Here is an 18,105-nt window from a genome sequence, read left to right as displayed (position 1 = left end):
GCATGCTGGGCACACTGGGTTTGGGAACTGGGCATAGTGGGAGCCCTACAGCAGGCAACTGGGCATACTGGGAGCCCTAGGGAAGGGAACTGGGCATGCTGGCCATAGTGGGAGCCCTACAGCAGGCAACTGGGCATACTGGCCATACTGGGATTGGGAACTGGCCATACTGGGAACCATGACACCAGTAACCGGACACACCAACCTCCCTGGAGCAGGAATGGGGCGCACCGGCCCAACTGGAAACACCCCCCCCCATCCCAGCTTAACCAGTAAGACCACCCCCCCACCCCCCCCCGAGAAGTAATGAGGAGGGGGGGGTCTCCACCACTCGTTACCGTCGCCCTTTAATCACCCACAAGAGCAGCTCGGGGTGGGGGGAGCCCCCCCCGCCCCCGGGGGGGCAATAAATAGGGGGGGGCAGGGAAGGAAAAAAAAAAGGGGGTAGGGGGAGGGGGTCAGGGTGGGGGTGGGGGGTTAAGGGTGGGGGTCAGGGTGGGGCTACTTGAGGCAACGCTCGAAATAGGTGGCCCCCACGTAGCCCCCCCGCAGGGAACGCTGGACGTTCTGCTCGAAGAGACGCCGGTTGCTCTGCAGCACCTCCGCCGCCTCCTTGTTCAGGGGGTCCTCGGGGTTCGGCTCCTGGGGGGGGGGTGGGGGGTGTATTTTTTTTTGGAGGGGGGGGTGCTATTATCCTTTAAGGGTGTCCTGTCTCCCCCCCCAGTGTTGGAAATTTTGGGGCATTTCCAGAGGGGGAGATTAGGAGTGACCACGCTGGGATGGGGATTTGGGGGCTGCCTGGGTGGTGAGGGGCAGCCCCTCCCCCAAACTTCCTGGGACTCCTTAGTGCCCCCCCCTACTCCTTAATGCCCCCCCCAATACCCTCTGGGACTCCTTCTGCCCCCCCCCCCGTACTCCTTAATGTCCCCCCCTTTATTCCTTAATGCCCCCCAGGACTCCTTAATGCCCCCCCATACCCCGCAGGACTCCTTTCTGCCCCCCCTATTCCCCTTAACACCCCCCCAATACCCCCCTGGGGCTCTTTACCTGCCCCGGGGTCTCCCCAACAGACCCCTGGTACCCCTTGGGACTCCTTAATACCCCCCCCAAGCACCCCAATACCCCCCCAGCACAAATGAACCCCCCGATAACTGCCCCAATTCCCCCCCAATACCTCCTGATGCCCCCCCTGGACCCCTAAGCCCCCCCCATATACCCTTTAACACCCCCAAATACTCCCCCCAGGGCAGAAAACTGCCCCCTTATCCCACCCCCACTGGGGTATTAAAGGGGGGGGTCCCCATGGTGGCATTGGGGTTGGGGACAGTCTGGGATGACCTAGAACCACACGGTGTCCCCATGAAGTGACCAAGTGTCCTCATGGGACAGGCCATGGGGGGGCCACCATTGTGGCCACCATGGGCCACCTCAGGGTGTGTCTGGACCACAGGGTGCCACCTCAGGGTGTCATCAGGTCACTGGGGGCCCCTTTGGGGGTGATTAAGCATCACTGCGTGCCCCCAAAAGGTGTCCCAAGGTCACCGGGTGCCACCTTGGGTTCTCCCAAGGCCACCAAGGGCACCTAGAACATGTCCCAAGGCCACTAGGTGCACCCAGGAGGTGTCCCAAGGTCACCGGGTGCCTCCTCAGATTGTCCCAGGGCCACCAAAGGTGCCTTGGACGTGTCCCAACGCCACCGGGTACACCCAGGACATGTCCCCAAGGCCACCAGGTGCCTCCTCAGGTTGTCCCAAGGCCACCGGGTGCACCCAGGACATGTCCCCAAGGCCACCAGGTGCCTCCTCAGGTTGTTCCAAGGCCACCGGGTGCACCCAGGACATGTCCCAAGGCCACCGGGTGCTTCCTCAGGTTGTCCCAAGGCCCCTGGGTGCACCCAGGACATGTCCCAAGGCCACTGGGTGCCTCCTCAGATTGTCCCAGGGCCACCAAAGGTGCCTAGGACGTGTCCCAAGGCCACCAAGGGTGCCTCCTCAGGTTGTTCCAAGGCCACCGGGTACACCTAGGACATGTCCCAAGGCCACCAGGTGCTTCCTCAGGTTGTCCCAAGGCCACTGGGTGCACCCAGGACTTGTGCCAAGGCCACCAGGTGCACCCAGAAGGTGTCCCAAGGCCACCGGGTGCCTTCTCAGGGTGTCCCAAGGCCACCAAAGGTGCCTCCTCAGGGTGTCCCAAGGCCACCAAGGGCCCCCAGGACGTGTCCCAAGGCCACCAAGGGCCCCCAGGACGTGTCCCAAGGCCACCAAAGGTGCCTCCTCAAGGTGTCCCAAGGCCACCAAGGGCCCCCAGGACGTGTCCCAAGGCCACCAAAGGTGCCTCCTCAGGGTGTCCCAAGGCCACCAAGGGCCCCCAGGATGTGTCCCAAGGCCACCGGCTGCCCCCCAAGGGCCACCCCAGAGCCACGACGGGTGCCCCCCACCCACAGGGGCTTGCACCCCAGCGATACTCACCAGGAAGAGGTACTGCAGGCCGTAGATGATGGAGTTTATCGTCAGGACGGGCTTCCAGTCCTCTCTGGGGACAGAGCCGGGTGTCAGAGGGGACACTGGGGCCACCCCAGCGGTGGCCGTGGCCACCCCAAGGTGACTGGGGCCACCCTGTGACCACACTCAAGGTGCACAGGGCAACCGTTTGGCCCCTTGTCCCACCCTGCCGGGTATCCAGGGGCAGATGGGGACCTAGATCCAACCGTGGCCACCCCAGATATGGCAGTGGCCACCTTGGATGGGGCAGTGGCCACTCGGAGGTGGCAGTGGCCCACCTGAGGATGTTGAGGCAGACGTTGCCCTCCAGGTCGATGTTGGGGTGATAAACCATCGTCTCACACTTCACCTTCGGCGGGTCGTGGGGGTAGCCCTGGCCGACCTGGGAAGGGGTGGGGGGAGTGGGCACAGTGTCACGGCTCGCCCCCCCCCCCTTGTGGCCACTGGCCACGTCTTGGTGGCCACTAGCCCCCCACCCCAATCCACAGTGTGGACATCTGGTTTCTAGTCATGTTTTGGTGGTCACTGGTTTCACGGTGGTGGCCACCAGCCTCTAGACCCTGCCCCCAACCCTCACTGAGGACACGTGGCTGCTTGTCATGTCTCGGTGGCCACAGGTCACATCTTGGTGGCCACCAGTTTCTTGTCCCTACCTCAAATCACGCAACAGACACAGCCAACAGGCACATCTTAATGGTCACCAACCCCTAGGTCCCATCATCAAGCCACAGACACAGACATGCGGCCTGGTCACGTCTTGGTGGCCACCAAGTCCCCCCACCCCACCTCCAATATACAGAGCGGACACATGGCCACCAGTCATGTCTTGGTGGCCACCAGCCCCTACCCCAACCCACAGGGTGGACACTTGGCTACCGGTCACATCCTGGTGGCCACCAACCTCTGATCCTAATCCCAACCCATATGGTAGCCACAAGTCATGGCTGGTCATCTTCTAGTGGCTGCAGGTCAGGCTTCAGTGGCCGCCTGCCTCTCGCTCCCACCCATAAGACAAGTTCATGACTGTGGGTCCCACCCTGGTGGCTGCATGTCCCACCTTGGTGGCCACCACCCCACTGCTGCCACCCCCAGCCCTGGGAGCAGCCACGTGGCCATCGGTCCCATCTTGGTGGCCCCAGGATGGGTGTCGGTGGCCACGGAATTCCCCCCCGCCTCCAGGTGCAGGACTGACCTTAAAACTGAAGACAAATTTCCCTCCCTTGTAGAAGCCCTGTGGGAGAGACAGACGTCACCAGGAGTGGGGACACGGAGGGGACACAAGGGACATTGGGGGGACCCCAAGGGACAAGTAGGGGGACAGGGGAAGCATGGGGAAATGGGCAAGACCCGTAAGGAAAGAGGGGGGGGCACAGGGGAACCCCAAAGGACACGAAGGTCTTCAGAGGGGACAGAGGGGTGACAGAGGGGAACGGGAGGTCCCGGTGGGGACACAAGGACAGCGCAGGGATGGGTAGGGACCCCAGAATGACATGAGGGGACAGGGGGAAGAGACAGGGAGCAGGCGGGGGATGTGGAGAGCCAGGAGGACGCACGGGGACAGGAAGGGACAAAAGGAACAGGGGATTCCAGGGTGGGACATAGGACTCCGGGGGCAGGATTTGGGGTGGGGGGGACACCCAAGAGGGTGACAAGGGGACTGGGGGGCGACAGGGGGGAGCCCACCTCGTCGGGGCAGATGAGGAGGCGGAAGTGCAGCAGGTCGTCCTGGTCGGAGAAGTCGATCTCGCATGTTTTGGGCAGGTTCAGCTCGTTGATGTCTGGGGGGGTGGAACGGGACACACGGGTGACACCCGGGGACGCAGAGGTGAGTTAGAGGGGGACATGGACACGGGGCTGGGGCCACCCCGAGACCACCCACCAGGCTGGGTCATCCCAGGCCCAGTATGGCCCTACTGGGTCCAGTACATTCCCCACCACCAGAGCCCTACTAGGACCAGTACATTCCCCCTACCAGGGCCCTACCAGGACCAGTACATTCTCCCCCACACTGGGGCCTTACTGGGACCAGTATGTAGCCCTACTAGGATCAGTACATTCCCTCTACTGGAGCCTTACTGGGACCGGTATGTAGCCCTACTAGGATCAGTACATTTCCTCTACTAGAGCCTTACTGGGACCAGTACATTGCCCCCCACCAGGGCCTTACTGGCACCAGTGCGTTGCCCTACTAGGACCAGTACATTACCTCTTACCGGGGCCTTACTAGGAACAGTACGTAGACCTACTGGGACCAGTACGTTCCACCCCACTAGGGCTGTACCGGGACCAGTACATTGCCCCCACCGGGGCCTTACTGGGACCAGTACGTGGCCCTACTAGGACCAGTACATTCCCTCTTACTGGGGCCTTACTGGGACCAATATGTTCCCCCCACCAGAGCTTTACTGGAACCAGTACATGGCCCTACTAGGACCAGTACATTCCCACCCACACTAGGGCCTTACTGTGACCAGTATGTAGCCCTACTAGGATCAGTACATTCCCCCTACTGGAGCCTTACTGGGACCAGTATTTAGCCCTACTAGGATCAGTACATTCCCCCTACTAGAGCCTTACTGGGACCAGTACATTCCCCCCACTGGGGCCTTGTACATTCCCCCCACCGGGGCCTTACTGGGACCAGTACATTGCCCCCCACCGGGGCCTTACCGGGACCAGTACATTGCCCCCCACCGGGGCCCTACCAGGACCAGTACATTGCCCCCCACCGGGGCCCTACCAGGACCAGTATGTGTCTCCCATCGGAGCCTTACTGGGACCAGTACGTGGCCCTGCTAGGACCAGTACGTTTCTCCTTACTGGGGCTTTACTGGGACCGGTAAGTTGTCCCCACCAGAGCTTTACTGGGACCAGTACGTGGCCCTACTAGAACCAGCACATTCCCCCTCACCGGGGCCTTAGTGGGACCAGTACGTTGCCCCCACCGGGGCCTTACTGGGACCAGTACGTGGCCCTACTAGGACCAGTACATTCCCTCTTACTGGGGCCCTACTAGGACCAGTACATTCCCCCCCACCAGGGCCTTACTAGGACCAGTACATGGCCCTGCTGGGACCAGTACGTTCTGCCCCACCGGGGCTGTACTGGGACCAGCATGTTCCCCCTACCGGGGCCTTACTGGGACCAGTACAAGGCCCTACTAGGACCAGTACATTACCTCTTACTGGGGCCTTACTAGGAACAGTACATAGCTCTACTAGGACCAGTATGTTCCACCCCACCAGGGCCAAACTGGGACCAGTACGTTCCCCCCACTGGGGCCTTAGTGGGACCAGTATGTGGCCCTACTAGGACCAGTACACTACCCCTTACTGGGGCCTTACTAGGACCAGTATGTTCTGCCCCACCGGAGCCTTACTGGGACCAGCAGGTTCCCCCCCACCAGGGCCATAGTGGGACCAGTACGTGGTCCTACTAGGACCAGTATGTTCCCCCTTACCAGGGCCTTACTGGGACTAGTATGTTCCCTCTACTGGGGCCTTACTGGGACCAGTACGTGGCCCTACTAGGACCAGTACATTCCCTCTTACTGGGGCCTTAGTGGGACCAGTACGTGGCCCTACTAGGACCAGTACATTCCTCCTTACCAGGGCCCTACCGGGACCAGTACATCCCCCCACACACCGCAGCCATACCGGGACCAGTAGAAGCTCCCCGCTTAGGCCCCAACGGGCCCCGCTCCCCACCCGTTGGGCCTCACTAGGCCCAACCGCCCCCCCCCCCCCCCCAACGGCCGGTCCGGTCCCGACGGGTACCGGGGAAGGCTGGGGCGGGGGGGGGGGGGGGGGGGGGGGCCGGTCACCTTTCTGGATGCGGAGCTGGGCGGCCGAGGCCTTTTTGCTGGTGCCCTTGGTGCCGCCCGCCGATTCCTCCTCCTTCTTCTGTTGCTTCAGCGAGAAGAGCTTGATCATCCTGCCAGGCCGAACCGGGCCGGGGGGACCGGCGGGGAGGGGGGCCGGACCGGGCCCGGCGGCGGCACGGAGCCGGGCTGGGCCCCCCCCGGGGTGGGGAAAAGGGGGGGCGGACGGCGGAGCCGGAGAACGACGGAGGTTCTGAGGAGACGGACGATCGGCGACGACCGGCGCCGCTCGGCAACTTCCGGAAACGCTTCGGGATTCTCCGGAAGAAGCTTCGGGGCTTTCCGGAAGGGGGCGGGAAAGTCGGAGACACTTCGGGGTTTTCCGGAGAGGGTTCGGGCGGGAGCCGAACAGCGGTTCGGCTCTTTCCGGAGACGCTTCGGGTTCTTCCGGAAAGGGGGTGGGTTCGAGGAGTCCCGACCCGCCTCGGGTCTCTCCGGAAAGCGCCGAGCGCCGCTGAGTTCTTTCCCGAGCAGCCTCGGCTCTTTCCGGGAAAAAACAAACAAACAAACAAAAAACCCAATCAAAAAGCCCACAACCACCCGCCGGTTCGGCTTTTTCCGGAGAGTGGCCTCGGGTTTCTCCGGAAGGAGAGGGGGCTGGCCGCCTTCGGCTCCCCTTCGGAGGGGTTTCGGCTCCTTTCGGAAACGGTTCGGCTCTCTCCGGCACCGCCCTCTTCACCCCTTCGGGTCTCACCGGAAAGCGTCGGGTATTCCCGGAACCCCGCCCCCCCCACCCTCCTCCTCGAAACTCGGCTCTTTCCGTAACTCTTCGGCTCCTTCCGGATTCCCCCCTACTTCCACCAACCAAGCCTGGCAAGGGGGAGGAGCTTGAGCCACCGGCCCAGCCCTGCGGTACGGGTGCCGGTGAGAGGGTCTTTACTGTCCCCAAGTGGGCGCCGCCATCTTTCTCATGGGCGCCGCCATCTTTACCGGGGGCGTTGCTCCTTTATCAGCCACAGGGTGGGGGCGGAAGGAGGGGTCCTACTGGGACCAGTTCCCCCCTCTCCCCACACCAGAACCTCCCATCAGGACCCTACTGGGACCGGTCTCTCCCCTCGCAGGACCCAGTATGGCCAGCACCAACCCTCCCAGCAGCTCCCAGTCTAGCTTCAGCCCCTCTCCAACCTCACAGGGGAAGGGGGGGCCATCAGGAGAAGGCAAAAATGGGGGGGGGGGCTGGATCCAGCCCCCAAGACAAGGGAGGAGATCCAGGAGGCCGAAACGATGGCTTTATTTCTCTGCTAGATGGGGACACCCCCACGGGGGGGATGGGGGCAGCTGCTGGGGGGGGGGGGGGTTGGGGGTGGTGAGGTAGGGACAGGGACACCCCCCCAGCCCCGTCCCTCCTCACAGTCTTTTGGGGGCACTGGGGCAGGATCCAGCCCCGCTATCCTCCCCCCCCACCCACCCCAGGGAGGGCAATCAGGGCCCCAGAGGACCGGCGGGGGATGGCAGGGAGCCTTCGGCCTCATCCAGAGGGATGACGGGTTTGAGGAGGGCAGAAGAGAACTTGCGGTCACCAAAGGCGGCGCTGAGCCGGGCCTCGAAGAACCGCTGCAAGCCTAGAATGGACTGAACATCCGCCTTGTCCTGGGGAGACGAGGCGGTGGGGGGGAAAGAGGGATGAGGAGGGGGGCTGGATAAGCCCCCCCCAGCCCCCCAGAAACCCACCCGGGGGACACCCGGCACCTCGGTGAGTTGGCTGAATTGCTGTATCATCCTCCAGACATCGTGGGCGAACTCTTGGGGGTTGCGGTAGTAGGGGGTGAGCTTCTGCTGCAGCTTGGCACGAATGAGGGTCAGGTCGATGGCGTCGTGGTTCTCCTGGGGAGAGGGGGTTGTGAGGGATCCCCGGGGGGGGGGGGGGGGGATGTGAGGGATTCCTACACCCCCACACCTTCCTTGGATCCCCTGTGGGACTCACCAGGGAGCTGGAGAGGCGGTGGAGGGGCCGGCAGGGCTCGTGGCAAAGCAGCTCCAGCAGCACGTACTCACATTTCTGCAAGGATGTAAAGAGATCCCTCGATCCCTTTGTGCACCACCAGATGCCCCTGATCTCCCCCCAAAACACTCCCCCCCCCCCTCCCCCCCATACGTACCTGCTGGTCCTGGGGGCAGAGTTTGTGGGGCAGCCCCTCCTCAAAGCCGTTGGCGACGTCCTCGCTGGGGGGTGGCAGGCCCTGGCACAGCAAACACCTCCACTCGGGGCTGTGGGATCGAGCAAAGGGATCGGGTTGAGGGATCAAGTGTCTCCCTCTCAGCTTGTTCCCTGTGGTGTGGGAAGAGCCCCCCCTGTGCCCAGGACTGGGGCCCGGAGGTCCTCAGGTGTCTGGGATCAAGGAGATGGGCAGCCACAGGGATCAGGAACAGGGGATCCCACAAGATTTTGGATCAGCAGGGCAATTCCCACACGGATCAGGGCCAAGCAGCCCAGGATCATGGGGTGGGGTCCGCAACGGAGAGGGGGATACCAGCTCCCCAGGGATCAAAGAGGTCCCAATTGGTCCGAGATCAATGCTCAGAGGAGTAGATCCCCAAGGGATCTGAGTTGCTGTGTAGGTCCCCAGTTGGACTGAGTACCTACAAGGGATCCAAGAGAGGGTCAGGGATGGAGGAGTAGAGCCCTATGGGGCTCAGACACCACGGGTTCCCAGGATTTGTGATCAACAGGTAGATCCTAATGCAGATGAGGGCCAGGAGATCCCAGAGGATCTGGGCTCGAGAGATGGATAGCTGAAAGCAGCCCCCCAGGGCTCTGTGGTCAACAGCCGGACCTCCACAAGGATCAAGACCAGATCTCCAGGGATCATGAGGTGGTCCCTGTGTGGATCTGAGAGCGCTGGCCTGGTCCATGGGGATGGAAGATCCCAGGAGGGGGGGGAAGAAAAAAACAAATCCAAACCAAAACAAAAAACAACCAAACAGCAAATCCTGGAGATCTAGTAGCAGCCAAGGACCAGAAAACCTAGGTGGCAGCAACTCCTTCAGAAGAGGGATCAGTGGATCCCAAAAGACATCAGCAGATCCCAAACGAGAGATGTGGACTAGGGTCAAGCAGCTCCCAAAGCTCCAGCAGTAGCCAAGGACCTCTGGGTTGGGGAAGAACTGGATCTGAAGTGGGAGAGCAGGTGGATCCCAGAGGCCAGTGATCACTCAAGGAATCTAGTGGCACCAGAGGATCCCCTGCCAAGGAATCAGGAGGGGTGGCAGCAATTCCACCCCTGTCCCGGGACAAGGAAGCAGTAGATTCAACAGGAGATGAGTAGATCCTGTGAGAGATCAGCCGACCCCAAAGATCTGGTGGCTCTCGGTGATCCCTGAAGATCCGGGGAGCAGCGGATCCCCAAGATCCTCCCCATGCCCACCATGCCAAGGGGAAGTAACCGCAAGCAAGGGGGATCCCAGGGGACAGCAGCAGATCCTGGGGGATCAAGCAGTGCCAGAGGATCCCCAGGGGGACAGGGGGAGCAGCGACCCTCGGGGACAAGAGATCAGTGGATCCCAGGGACGTAGGGGGACCCGGGAAAGTGACATGGGGCAGCAGATCCCAGGCTGCCCAGTGGATCCCAGGGACCAGGCGTACCTGGGGACCTCCTGGAGGGCAGGGAGGTGACAATCGAGGTGGTAGCAGCGCTCGCAGAGGTCACACATCACCACGGCACCAGCCTGGCAGCAGACACGGCAACAGGAGACCCCGGGGATAGTGGGGGCTCCCGGGGGGGCTGTTCCCAGCCCCAACGAGGCTCCGGGGGGTCCCAGCACCCCAGGGTGCTCGGGAAGCAGCCCCACCGGCTTGGTGTCCTGGGTATCCCCGATGGCCGCCTCCTGCTGCTCCACCTGCAAGGGGAGAGAAAGGGGTGAGACAGACAGACGGGGAGAGCAGTGGGGACAGACAGAGGGACACCCACCTTGACAGTGAAGGGGGTGGGGAGCTGCGGCTGTGCCCCCCGCTCGATGACGATGAGGCTGAAATCCTCGGCCGAAGTGCCGGGGAAGACACGGAAGACGGGGGGCTGCGCCGCCCCCGACAGATCCAGGTCCAGCCGCTCCAGGCTGACCCGTGGCACCTTGCGGAGGAGGGTGCTCACCGGGCCCCCGGCGGGGCGGCTCCTGGGGAGCATAGGGGGATATCAGGATTTTGGGGAGCCCCCTCAACTCTCCTGGATAGATTTCCTTGGGGTTTGGGGTGCTGGCAGTCCCTGGTCCCTTCAGGAGGGGGGTGCCAACAGGGAGGGCCCCCGGTGACCCCACACTACAAAGGGAACAAGGGATGGGGGGACCAGCCCCTGGCACAGGGGGACAAGATGAGGGGGACCCCAGGAACAGAGTGACAAGGCTCAGAGGAGCACTGGGTACAGGGTGACAAGGGACAAGGGGGTCCTGGCCACCCCCTGGCACACAGGGACCCAGCCATTCCCTGGTACAGGGGACAAGAAGGGGGGGGGGGACAGACCCCAGAAACAGAGTGACAGGGGACAAGGACATCCCAGACAAGGGACCCTCAGGAAAGGGGGTGACAAGGTGGGGGGGGGGGGGGCTCGCAGTTGCCCCTGGACAGAGGTGACAAGGGTCAGGGGAGCATGGGGTACAGGGTGACAAGGGAGACCTGGTCATCTGTGGGTACCGGAGGACAAGGGTAAGGGCTGTCCTGGTTGTCCCCAGGCACAAGGGACAGGGTTACCCCAGGCCCAGGGCTCCATCTTCCACCCCCTCAACTTGTTGTCAGAATGGAGGTGCCTTAACTCCCCCCTCAACACCACCACTGAGCCCTCATCATTACCGCTTAATGACCAGCTTCTTAACGAACTTCTCCTCCTCCTCTTCCCCAGGAGGATTAACATGTGCTCTCCTGTATAATGAGGTTGTCAGAACACCTTGGGGGGCCCCCAGGCAGCCTCCCAAGCCCCAAAATTAGGTTCCTCCCAGCTGGGAGACCTCCTGGGATGGAGCCCCACTACCCAGGGACGATGGACAGGGACACGGTGGCCCTGTCCCCTGTCCTCCATGCCTGGGTATGGACTGACAGGAGACACGGGGGACTGTGGCCACCTCTGGGTACGAGGCGACAAGGGCGGGGGGAACCCCAAGTACGGGGTGAGAGGGTGTCCCTGCCACCCCCTGGACATGGGGTGACAAGGGACAGGGTCCCTGGTGTGGGGGTGACAAGGAAAGGAGGTCCCAGGCAGGGGGTGACAACGGACAGCACTGTCCAAGTCACCTCTGGGGACAGTGTGACATGGGTCCCGGGTATGGGGTGACACAGGACAGCTACATGGGGGGGGGGGTCCAAAGCCATCCCCCAAGGCACAGGGTGACAAGGGCCAGCAGATCCCTAGGGACAAGGGGTTCCCCCCACGCTCACCTCTTCGCTCCTGTGACAGCAGCTTCAGGGGGGCTGTTGGCTGCTGAGAAAAACCCACATCAGGAGCCTTCCTCCCCGCCTCATCCTCCTCCTCTTCCTCCCTCTCCACCAGGGCCCTGCTGCCCCGTGTCACCCCCCACTCACCGAGCTCTGTGACTGCAGCCATGTCCTCGGGGCTCTCGGCCGTCTGCGGGTAAAGGTGTGGGGGGGACAGTTCGGGGCAGCCCAGCCCCTCTGTCCCCAGGGGAAACTGAGGCAGGGTGGGCATCCCCAACCCACCGCTCTGTGGGACGTCGGGGGTCCCCTGCCCCTCCTCAGCTCCGATTTGGGGTCCCATGGGGGGCTGCAGGAGGGGACTGGGAGCATACTGCCCTTTGCTCACAACTGTGGCTTGCAGGGGCCCCTGGAAAAGAGAGATGGGGGGGTGTCCATTACTGGGGGGGCACCCATGGGTGCGGGACCCCTCAAAAAAACGCCCCCCTCTGCCCCTTTGGAGGTACCTGCAAGGCACCTGCAACAGGGCTGGGGCCACGGGGGCTGGCGGCCGGTAGCTGGGGGCTGAGGGATGGCGGGGGGAGGCTCCGCTCTGAGATGATGGTGCCTGCAAGGGAGGTGAGGCGTGTCGGAGGGGGGCCCTGGTGTCCCCAGGGGTGTATCCCCCTCCCCAAGGCCTCACCAAAGCTCTCGGCGCTCTTGGTCCAGGCATTAAGGTCCCACTGGAACTTCATGTCACCCTGCGGCTCCACGGGGTCCACGATCATCTTGAGGGCACGGTGGAGCTGGAAGCAGATCTGGGAGGGGGATTGCAGGGGGGTGCTTGTCACAACACAGGGACCTCGGGGTGGATGCGTGTGACAGCATCCCAGGGGTGGGTGTCACAAGGTGGGGAGCCCAAGGGGATATGTGGCAGCATCCCAGAGACACCCATCATATCGTGGGGACCCTGATGGGATGCATGACAGCACCCTGGGGTGCTTGTCACGTCACAGGGACCCCGAGAGGACATGTGGCAGTGCCCCAGGGACAGCTATCACAATGCAGGGACTCCAAGGGGACACGTGGCAGCACCCCAGAAACACCCATCATATCACAGGGACCCCAAGAAGACACATAGCGGCACCCTGGGGACACTTATCACATCACAAGAGACCCCAAGGGGACATGTGGCAGTGCCCCAGGGGCAGCTGTCACATCGAGGGGTCCCCAAGGAGACACATTTCAGCACCACAGGGGCATTTGCCACACCATAGGGACCCTGAGGAGACATGTGGCAGCACCCCGAGGGCACCTGTCACATCATGGTGACCTTGAGGGGACACATGGCAGCACCCTGGGGCAGCCACCATGCTACAGGGACCCCAAGGGGACCTGCTGCAGCCCCCATAACACCATGGGGACTGCAATGGGACCTATTGCAGGACCCCAAGGGAACCTGATGTGGCACCCGTCACATCACAGGGACTGAGGGGACCTGCTGTGGATAACCCCCTGGCTGCCAGGCTCCCATTACAGCATGGGAACCCCCAGAGGACCCAGCATATCCTAGGGACCCCGCTAAAGCACCCTGGGGACAATGATGGGGAGGTAGCAGGGGACATGGGGCACCCTGGGGAAGCTGAGGGGGAGTTGGGGGCAAACCAACCCTCAGGAGACTGTCTTCTGACCCCACTTCACCTGACATCCCCCCAAAACAGGGAACTTAGAGGAAGCCAGACCTCAGGCCAAAACACAGCACAGCCTGGGGCTTGGCTTCGCTCTCCAGCACCCACTTCCCCACCAGTCCAAGACAGCAGTGACAGGGGAACTAATGGCCCCAAACTATCCATCCCAGGGGGTTCCCTGTCCAAGGTGATGGGTTTAGGGGGGTCTGAGAGGGGGGCTGGGCCTCTTGGCAGCTCACCAGCTTCTTGGAGAGCAGCAGAGCAGTGCTGTTGTCGCTCTCCAGGGCCCAGGAGGCGAAGCGGAGGATGTGTTCCTGGTGCCGCTGCAGCTTGGTCATGGCCCAGTGCTGCCGCTCCAGCTTCTCCTGCTGCCCCTCCGTCACCCTCTGCGAGGAGAGGGACAAAGCCACCTCAGGGCAGAGGGACGGTGACAGGGAAAACACTGGCTGGCACCGCATCACCACTTGGCTCACCTGGGCATCGCTCACCAGCACCTTGCCACGCTTGTTGAGCTCCTTCATGATCTGGAGGATGGCCATCTTCACATCCACCTGCACCCGCTTCTGTACGTCTGTCACCTGGCGAATGCTGCCAGCAGAGAAGGGAAGGGGTGAGGGGGGGTAAATGCCCCTGTCGGGGGCAGATAATTCCCCACAGGGGGGGCAGATGGGGCACGTACAAGTTGCGCACTTCCTTGGTGGAGCGCTGCAGGCTGGCGTGTTTGTCGCCCAGGCGCTTCACCAGGGTCGCCAGCATCTTGCGCTGGTTCCTCACCGCATCCTCCAGAAACTGGTACCTGTGGGGGCAGGGGGGAACGGGGGTGGCAGTGGGGCTGGTGCGAGCCCCAAAACACCCCGACAGGTGCAGGCCCCTACACCAGCAACCCATGGCGTGGGGCCCAAAATAGCCCCCCCCAGCTCCTGGAGCCACTGGAGAAAGGAACCAACCTGAATGAGTTAACCTGCTCAATAGTTATCTAACTTCCTCATTAGCCATTAATAATCGAATTAATTTGGGTCACATTGCTAGCTGAGCTAACAAACTCATCAGCCATGAAACTTTAATTTCAGTAGTTACTTACACTAACTAAATTAGATCTTATGCCTCAAAAATGCCTTTAATATAACTAATCAATCAGGTAAGTAATCTAACTAGGTACCTACTCAGATAATCAGATAATGAATCAAATTAATGATCGATTCAACTAGGAAATTTAACCAGTCTGACAGCAAAACCAGGCTATTTAAAAAAACCCACAACAATTAAAAAACAACTAAAAAAAAAAAATCAAGCTAACTGAAATAACTGAGAATGTAATTAAATTGACTTTTCATGACTAGAAAATTACATATTTCCAATTCCTTAAAAACTAAAAGTAATTTAAGCCCTTCAAACCAACCAGTCTGCTAATTAACAAAGGAAATAATCACATAACATGCCTATTTGGTTAAAAATAAAAATTAACCAGAATTAACGCCCTACTTGGGTCAATCCCTTCAGTAGTTGGCCAACTAATAACTAATACGCTTCATTTTTACAATCAATAACTAATTGACAAGAATAATCAGTCTGCAGACTAATTTCAGTTCTTTTTCAATAACTTATTAATCAGTTTAATTAGTTACGTACCTTCTTAGATATTCACTAAAAGCACATTTAAGATACCATAGGGCCTCACTGATGAGGTGCCCAGACGACCTTTTCAGTCGATAAATAAATTTGTTTATTTATCTAACGTGCCCCAAACCACTGCTTTTAAGGGCTACTGAGCAGGATAACCAATTCAAGCGATAATTAGCTATAAAAAAAAATCAATTTTTAACGTAGTTATTGCCAATGCTCACTCACTTGTGGTCCTTGTGGGCATTAAGCTGGCAGTCACGGCAGGTGAGTGTGTCGCATGTGTCACAGAAGAGCACCAGTGGCTCGTGCTTGTGCACGGAGCAGTACACGGCACGCTCCCCTTCCTTTGCCTTGCCGCTGCCTGTGGGAAATGCGGTGCGAGATCACCATGATGTCATCATGACGTCACCAGCACCCAGTGGGACCCGCTGGCAGAGTAGGGACAGGCACGGCCACCGTAGTGGCGCCTCCAGACGCGCCAGCCACAAGGTCATCGTGTTGAAAAGGGTGGTGACAGCGCGGTGACAAGGACAGTGACAAGGACAGACCTGTGGCCCGGACCGTGTGGTCCTTGGTGTACTTGACCCGCTGGTGGGCCTCCACGCAGGTCTCACAGAGTGGCTCCGAGCACTCCACGCAGTAGCTGGTGGCCGGCGCGTTATCCTCACAGCTCGTGCAACACTGGGAGGCAAGAGACAGGGGGCGTGGGGACACTGGGCTCACCCAGCCACCAGGAGCTCACTTCACCCTAATTAACTGTTAATTAAGCATTAACGATGCGTTACCTGACTCGACCCCTGGCTGGTGGCAGGTGTCTCAGCCTCTCTGTCCCTCAGAAAGTAGTTCTCCACGACATCCTTTAGGTGACATTGGTGTTTGCAGATGGGGCAGTCGATCACTGCAGGGAGGGGAGCAGTGGAGGGTGTCAGCGGGGGGCCCAGGGTCACCCCAAACCCCAGTCACTACCATTTGTCACTAGAGTCCCCTCATGGACCCGCACGGTGCCTTGTGCCTGGCAAAAACAGGGTAGCTCGTTAGCAGGGTGGGCTGCTAAAGCGCTCCAGAGGAGAAGGAAGAAACCAGAAGATCCTGGGTCCTGACAGTGATGCGCAGAACTTGGAGACCTCCAAAACTGGAGCCCCTGGGCTGTCCCCGATGTCATCACAAAGGGGACAGCACCTCAGGGGGCTCCCTGCTCTTGAAGCAGGTCCAACATCGACCTGGGTCACCAATGGCTTTTTCCAGCCAAAACACCAGTTAAGGAAATTTCTCCCAATATCCACCGCAAACGTCCACAGCCACTGTCTCTTGCTCAGCTCCATCATCCACCTTCACAACAGCTGCTGATTTAGCCTTCCTCCTCCTCCTCCTCCTCACCACGGGAGGGAGCGCAGCGACGGTTGAGCTGCCATCTCCCGCAGGCAGTGACAAGAGGATGTGGCGCTTTTGATCTCCCCAGAAGCCTCCCCGCAGAGGTGGAGGGGCGTGGAGATGGCAACGAGGAGCCACGGCGGAGACAACCACCGGCAATGGGGTCAGACTGCGTCCCCCAGGATGGGACAACCCCGTGGTGTCTGACCCAGACGTCCAGGTGGGGTCAAAGCAGCCGTGGGGCAGTTAGGGGCTGCCCAGTACGACAAACTGGAGGAGGGGAGGAGGCCACCGAGCACAGGAGGCTTGGGGAGACCCCATGAGCTACTCCACATCCAGCTAAAGCCCCACACGTGATAACCCATTTAGGGACCCCCTGGAGAAGCCAAGGGTGTCGACAGCACCCCAGCTTCTTCACCCACGGGTCCGCTCGCATCCCTCAGCACGGCTCCCATCCCACACCACCCTCAAAACGCCCTCACAGACGCCCAAGCCCACCCTGATCCCTCTTCGCACCCTCACAGGGCCGTTTGTGCCGCCCTACCTGTCCGTACACCCTCCCCAACCTTGCACAGACACACACAAGCGCACACACACTTCGCCTTCCCCTCTCCTCGCACGGCTCCCGGTCCCGTTGCCGCAGTTGACCACCCTCCCACCCCTCTACAGCCTTGCACGACCCTCCCGACCACGGCTGTGCACGGTGCCCGCTTTAGCTGAGCCTCACACGGTCCCTTCTCCTCCTCGACCCCATAGGCTCCATCCCCCCCCCGCTACTGCGAGGCTCCCTCGCCCCCGGTTAACACACCTCCCTCTCCCTCTCCCCCTCCCCCTCCCCCCCCCCTCCCCCGTTAAGGTGCCCCAGCCCCCTCTTCACCTCACCTAGCCCATCGGGGGGTGGGGGGGCGGCGGCAGCGGGGCCCGGCGCGGCCCTCAGGCACTCCCGGCAAACGGAGTGGAGGCAGGGCAACAGTCGCGGTTCTCTCTCGGCCCTCAGCCGCTCCCGGCAGACACCGCAACGCTCCAGCAAATCTAACGAGTCCGGTCGTTTCCCGACGGGACCGTCCACCGACTCCACCGCCAGGCCCGACATGGCGGCCGCCGCCCCCCTTCAGCCCCCTCACCGGGCGGCTGACGAGCCCCCGCCGGCTGCGCGCGCAGGATCCGCCTCCTCTTCCGGGAGCGGCCAATCAGCGCCCGCTGTGCTCCGAGAGGGGGAGGGACAGAACTGGGATTGACAGGGCGGAAAGGCAATGGGAGGCGAAGGCGGAACGGCAGCGAGAAAGGGGCGGGAAAGAGCCGCCGGCAGGTGAGGGGCGCGGGGGCCGAGTTAAAGGCGAACGGGCCAATCAGCTCACCCAGTGGGTGGAGGCTACAGCTCATTAAGCCAATAGGCATCTGGAGAGCGCGGACTGACAGCACATGGATCCAGTCCGCTTCTTCCAAGCGCTCCGCCCCCCCCAGGCTGGGAGGGCGCATGTTGTCTTGGAGCGAAGAGGGCGGGCAGGCGCTGGACCAACCAGCGGTCGAATCACCTAGGGACGGCGGTGCCTTTTAAAGATGGACGTTGCGCTCAGCCAATCGGCATCCGCAGTCCGTGGGGAGGCGGGGCAGAGGCTCTGATCGACAGCTCAGCGAACCAATCACCTTTGCAAGTACCTCAGCATCTCCCTCCCCCCAGAGGCGGTCCGGAGTCACTCCGGTTCG

At 61.2% G+C, this 18,105-nt stretch overlaps 2 protein-coding genes across 4 annotated transcripts; both read right to left on the bottom strand.

Annotated features, from left to right (window-relative positions):
* Positions 1 to 435: 435 nt before the first annotated feature.
* UBE2M (ubiquitin conjugating enzyme E2 M) lies at positions 436 to 6,433 on the bottom strand. Its single transcript, XM_049793093.1, has 6 exons — positions 6,325 to 6,433; positions 4,185 to 4,279; positions 3,694 to 3,732; positions 2,780 to 2,883; positions 2,469 to 2,532; positions 436 to 642 (listed from the first exon to the last, which is right to left on the bottom strand). Exons 1-6 carry the CDS (start codon positions 6,431 to 6,433, stop codon positions 502 to 504), a joined length of 552 nt encoding a protein of 183 aa, XP_049649050.1. The 3' UTR covers positions 436 to 501.
* A 1,289-nt stretch (positions 6,434 to 7,722) lies between these two features.
* TRIM28 (tripartite motif containing 28) lies at positions 7,723 to 17,678 on the bottom strand. 3 transcript variants are annotated; one of them, XM_049792794.1, is made up of 18 exons: positions 17,281 to 17,676; positions 15,813 to 15,925; positions 15,576 to 15,708; positions 15,253 to 15,388; positions 14,084 to 14,200; positions 13,878 to 13,992; positions 13,644 to 13,790; positions 12,420 to 12,534; positions 12,244 to 12,344; positions 11,888 to 12,146; positions 11,744 to 11,786; positions 11,162 to 11,230; positions 10,290 to 10,491; positions 9,965 to 10,218; positions 8,481 to 8,589; positions 8,306 to 8,380; positions 8,071 to 8,205; positions 7,724 to 7,971 (listed from the first exon to the last, which is right to left on the bottom strand). In XM_049792794.1, the coding sequence occupies exons 1-18, from the start codon at positions 17,489 to 17,491 to the stop codon at positions 7,804 to 7,806; spliced, it is 2,502 nt and encodes an 833-aa protein (XP_049648751.1). In that variant the 5' UTR covers positions 17,492 to 17,676; the 3' UTR covers positions 7,724 to 7,803. The 3 variants fall into 3 exon arrangements, with proteins under 3 accessions (XP_049648749.1, XP_049648751.1, XP_049648752.1); XM_049792795.1 differs by having other exon boundaries at positions 11,744 to 11,783; XM_049792792.1 differs by having other exon boundaries at positions 7,723 to 8,205; positions 17,281 to 17,678.
* Positions 17,679 to 18,105: the final 427 nt, after the last annotated feature.

Source organism: Accipiter gentilis, chromosome 36 (genome assembly GCF_929443795.1).
Source record: "Accipiter gentilis chromosome 36, bAccGen1.1, whole genome shotgun sequence".
In the NCBI taxonomy this organism is placed as follows: Eukaryota; Metazoa; Chordata; class Aves; order Accipitriformes; family Accipitridae; genus Astur; species Astur gentilis.
Note: the sequence above shows the minus strand (reverse complement) of the source record. Positions and strands in the feature narration are given on the sequence as shown.